This window comes from Hyposmocoma kahamanoa, unplaced genomic scaffold (assembly GCF_003589595.1).
Source record: "Hyposmocoma kahamanoa isolate Upper Pololo Valley unplaced genomic scaffold, ASM358959v1 78, whole genome shotgun sequence".
Lineage (NCBI taxonomy): Eukaryota > Metazoa > Arthropoda > Insecta > Lepidoptera > Cosmopterigidae > Hyposmocoma > Hyposmocoma kahamanoa.
Genome location: NW_020653945.1, coordinates 4,919,589 through 4,924,957, shown reverse-complemented (window position 1 = coordinate 4,924,957; position 5,369 = coordinate 4,919,589). Strand labels below are relative to the sequence as shown.

General features: G+C 34.8%; 1 protein-coding gene across 1 annotated transcript; it reads right to left on the bottom strand.

Moving 5' to 3' along the window:
- Window positions 1-925: 925 nt before the first annotated feature.
- Window positions 926-3,898, bottom strand: LOC113233262 (cyclic GMP-AMP synthase-like). Its single transcript, XM_026468317.1, has 2 exons — window positions 3,520-3,898; window positions 926-2,100 (listed from the first exon to the last, which is right to left on the bottom strand). The coding sequence occupies exon 2, from the start codon at window positions 2,093-2,095 to the stop codon at window positions 926-928; it is 1,170 nt and encodes a 389-aa protein (XP_026324102.1). The 5' UTR covers window positions 2,096-2,100; window positions 3,520-3,898.
- Between the last annotated feature and the right edge of the window lie 1,471 nt (window positions 3,899-5,369).

Genomic DNA, 5,369 nt, shown 5'->3' with positions numbered 1-5,369 from the left:
GTACTGTTGGCTCACGTAATGGCTTCAGTTCGAAGCTTTCTTTGAACTACATTGTTGAATTCATTGTAGGTTGAATTTAATAATAACAGCTCTCCGTAATTAGGCAGAAAATTGAAACGCCATTGATTGTTGTTCTTCATATTCATTTTATAAAGGTAAATATTCGAGGATAAATAGTTATTTGTTATACAAGGCTGCAAAGTTATTGTTTGACGCGAGTGCTTGTATTGAAACCTGAGCAAGCGAAGGATTCTAAGATTGAATCACGAGGGAAGCGTGTTGTTCAAAAATAGATTCCTGAGCGTAGTGAGGGTTTCAAGTCACGAGACGCAAAATAACTTTGCTGCCGACCGAAACACACAACTTTTCACCTCACTATAGCGAGGAAAATGGTAGATGAAAGAAAAACAGTTGAACTATAGCAAATCAGTTTAAAGAAACAAAATTAGTTATCGTTGTCAATTTAAATGTCAACAATGACAAGAAAAAATGTACCAACAGATTTAAATTACTTAGATAATATACGATAAATCGCGTCGTTGAACGTGTCATTGCTTTTTTTCATCGAAAGAAAAATTTTGCTCCACCACAGTCCGTCATCAAGTTCGAATTTCAAAAACCTTTTCCACGCTAGCCTGGAAAAAACCTTAGGATGGAAAAAACTAGAAAAAACGCTTAATTTTGCGCGCAGGTTTCTAATGAGAAAGAAATCCTTTCTGAGCTAGTGAGGTGAAAAATATATTACCCAGAAATACAATGTTAACATTGAATTCATTAACGCTATTGTGGTAAATGTTATTTCTTGAAATGAACGCAATTTTAAAGAACGGACGACTACCCCTCCTGTCATTCTGAGGGTTATGCAGCAGTCACAGACAATTGAGACATTTAATAATGAAACAAAAAAATAATATTATCATCTTGTTTAATGTGATTGTTGCTCTGTAGGATACTTAAAATACCTTAAAATTACATTAGGATCATGTTCACCTTTTTCTTCGATATCCTTGATTATAGCAGATAATCGATTGCTCCAATTTTGGCATGTACACGTTTTGATTTTATCTTTTAGAAGATTAAATTCGGGGCACCAAAAGTTTGGAATTTCGGCTTTTGAAAGGCAGTCTCGAAGTCTCTTTAACATGTGGAGTACAATGTATGATAGTGAATTTTCCTTCCAAAAATCTTCTGGTTGCTGTTTAACTTCCCACAGAAATAGCGTCTTGATGTAATAACTCGCTAGCAGTTTAAAGTCTTGCACGTCTCGCAATAGTTTCAAAAGTTTTGCAGCCGATTTTAGATTATTTTTGTTCTTAATATAATATCTCTCCTGAAAGGGGAAGGCCAGTCTCCAACAAAAGTCGTTATCAGATGGTTTCGGAACAACAAAGTATTGCATTAGATTTGTATCCTCTACATGTCCAAATTTAATCTTGGAACCAATAGGTTTCGTTGGCAGCATGAATGAGAATGTCGGTACCAAGTCTACATCGATAACGTTGCTTTCGTCATCACCTGTTTGTATTTTTATAGTTTGAGCAGGCCCAGACATTTTTGTATAGATTAGGTATGTTTTGTTATCGACACTAAGAATTCTTCTGCCGTTCTTGGATGGAAGGCTTGACAATACAATGTCAACCAAACCTTGTATCCAGGAGCGGAATATTGTGGCTGAAATACGACATTTATTATCACACCATTTCGACTTAGTATAAGAAACTGGTACAGACTTTATCAAAGTATATTCCGCTGGTATGAATATAATCGTTTGATCATAGCTCGTTACATGTGTGGCGTCAAGATAGATATTCTTGTATTGAACGGGCAATTTCAATACCACATTTATGTCATATTCTGTGGGCTCACCAACCCGCAAACCATCATAATAACTTCCCAAGTACTCGAGTTTTGGTTTCATTCTGTCAAAATCTACACATTTTTTTCGAATTAGTGTGAGAATTTTTTGAAGCACTGAGTATAATATCGCATTGTTCTTTTTTGTAGCCTCTTTATCGAGGCGTATGTTATCTCTATTGATTTCTTGATAAACATCTTCCAGCGTTTTTTTCTTCCGTTGACTAATGTGTGATTTCATTTGTGCTGCAAGAAATGCAAAAATGTTTTTTATAAATTATTTGTTTACACACGAACCAAATAAGTATTACAACTATATAGGTACATACTATTACATACTTATAACCAATGGATTTAATGTTTCGCGGTTGCATACATTATACTATAATTACTTCGGATCATAACCGCGCATAGACCTGTCTTTAACGTTTCAGGCTCCTCACGGGTCCCGTAGTCAAGGTTGAGTCAAATTACGCTCTACAGAATTTATTCGTAGCTCTGCAGAATTTTGGATTTGCCTACGAAAATAAGGAATTTAATACCAAATCTAGACATTTTTGTTTTGTCCACCCAAATAGGTACCTATATAAAAATTAAAAATTAATAAAAAAATGTGCGTAAATCAAAACGCAACTTCAAAAAAAACTTTATGTGCAGTTTTGACTGACTTCGGTCTGGTAGCACAATCAATAATAGACGAATGCTGCAATATGAAATAACGAAACTGACACCAAACCAGACCGAACCTTTTAAGGACTTCAACAAAAACTGCATTAAAAACTATTTTCTATGGGATGGGGGCAATGGGTTGCGTTTTAAATCATTTGACTATATTTTTTAAGTACGGACAACAGCACATCAGACTACACATTTTTGTTCGAAAATCGCCTCCAGTGCAACGGAACAAGATACGTCAATGTGTACCTTGGGAGCTTGATGTGCTGGCGTGTGCATAAGATCTTTAACTAATAGTATTTTGATATTTCAAAAATGATGCACCGACCCAAGCGACTGTTACCTACTAACATCAACAAAGCGCATAGCGATAGCGAATAAACGTCAGATGAAACTTTTATTAAGTTTTCATTTGTATTGGACGTATTTCGCTAATACTTTACTTAGTTTTCAATTTCTTTACCAACTAGGAACTAGGTTTAAAACCAATCCAAATCCAATTAGTCGGATATACCTAGCTTTAAAAGATATGTCTGTAGTAGAGCTACGAATTTTTGTAAATATACGAAATTCTACGGCTATTTTAGCGTCGCCCTACGGATTAAAAAAAATTGAATATGGCAACACTGCGGTTGACTGTCAGCTGATGCGTAGCTATTTATGATGGGGCAAAAAAATAGGTCTAAGGTTAGTTATTATAATTGTGGTTGACAATGTTGACATTGGCAGAATTCATCAAGAGAAGCCGAAAACTCAAAAATAGAATAGAATAGAAGATTATGTCAGTGTCACTGCTTATGATGAACACCTTATAGGATGGAAAAAAGGGCACACAAATTGGAAAGGATGAGGATGAAGGATGATATTTATGACCTGTTAAGAGCCCCAAAAGTTGGTTTGTTTAGAAAATACTTTTCCGTTGTATACTATAACAATGTACATATTCCCAACTAATACACCTATTGTTTTGAAACAAAAACAACAACTCACCGGCACAAATCCAATCCTTGAACACAAATAAAAAATATTTAGTAGCTGAAACATGCGATGTACCTACTTGAATTAATACTGTTTCGAGGTTAGACGATGTTACTGAAATTAATTTTACATTAGGCAAGCGACCGGCTTACTTGTCACTTGCAGAATGAGTACTGTTAATGAGACGACAGTGACACAATATATAAACAGACATGGATATAGCGGGGAAAAACTTGCGCAGAGCAAACGTTTCAGGGAATAACTTTACTTTGAAAGTAAAGTTGTGTAAGTAATGCGAGTAATATTACATGAATATTACAAACTGAGATGTTCCGCGATAAGAAAACGTGACATCACTTTGGAAAATGAAGCATCACTCATGCGATGCAAATGATTTCAATATTCGACTCGTTATGAATTATAAATTACTAATCCTGTCATTCGAATGACAAATTAGTAACCTACTAATTTTCGTATTCGAATGATCCGAATTCATTTCTTATTCGTATCATTCATTCATTCATTACTAATTTGTACGGTGCAATACCGTACATTGTGTTTAAGCAGCATTTTATTGTACGTATTCATGCGATATTTAGTTATAATTTATTTTAGTTCACAATCAGACATTGCGCCACTGCGAAATTAGTACACTACTCATTTCACACCTATCAAATGTATCATTAGTAAAGTTGTAAGTGAAAACTATTAAACATTTATAACAGATAACATACCATCATTTTTAAGTACCTATATGGAACACCGTATATAATCCATAGATTCCTTGTAGCACTTGTGCTCGTGATACGGCAAGCCATCTCTGACATATTATGTTAAATACCGTAAATGTGACAGGGACAGGGATATTTTGATATGGACATGTAAAATGTCCTAATCATTCGAATGGGCAAATCATTCGCCAAGTCGAATCCAAGTACAATCATTCGACTCGAACCGAATGATTACCCATACCGATTGTCCCTTCCATTCGGTTGGGTGCACGACGAATGACTCATGCACGTGAAAGTTGTTAGAGTTTATCTTCGATGGGAAATATTGCGATTTCCACGAGTGTTTAATTTTTTTTCTTTTCTTAAAATTAGGGCGACTCCCATGAATGAGAAATTGACCACTTTTTAAATTTTTATTTATTACTGTGACGTAGTAAAGTAGTCTTTTATACGCGTAACACAGACTAAGTAAGCAAGCAATCATATTAAATAAATAATGCTTAGCATTCATGTAATAACATAAAAGTTATTGAAAGGGACACATTTTTGGAGGTTATCTGAGAACGACTCTTGTGGAGTAGGTAATGAAGCCATGACACGTATAACGTCGTGTTAATGCCTATTCATATTTTTGCGCACCCAATTGCAGAATCTGACACAGGGTGATCAGATTTAACTAGACCCTGCAAGATACTACGATCTAGGCACTAAACTTAGCAAATTACGTCGCAGATAACAAAAAATTGGCAGTTTTTAGCAGGATCTATTAAAACCCTAGCAGAAATTTAATAAGATTCGGCATTTAAACGTTTTCTGAATTTCACCTGCCTCGATAAGTAGGTACTTGCAAGGAACATAAACAAATTTGTAACATTTTCAATTTTTTTTTTTGTTTGTCTTAATAGGTTAGAAACTCTTTGATAATATAAAGATATTCCCTCTAAAGATTCGGCCGAAATGCTTGAGCTCTTTTAAGCGTTATATAAAAACGAATTTTCTTCTTTTTTCTTCTTCCAAAACACTTCTTAAAGCACGAAACCTTTGGACTTTCACTCTTGATGTTGGATCTAACATCAAGAGTAGAATTCTTGTCTCTAAATGTAACATGATGATCTATACGGCAATAAACAA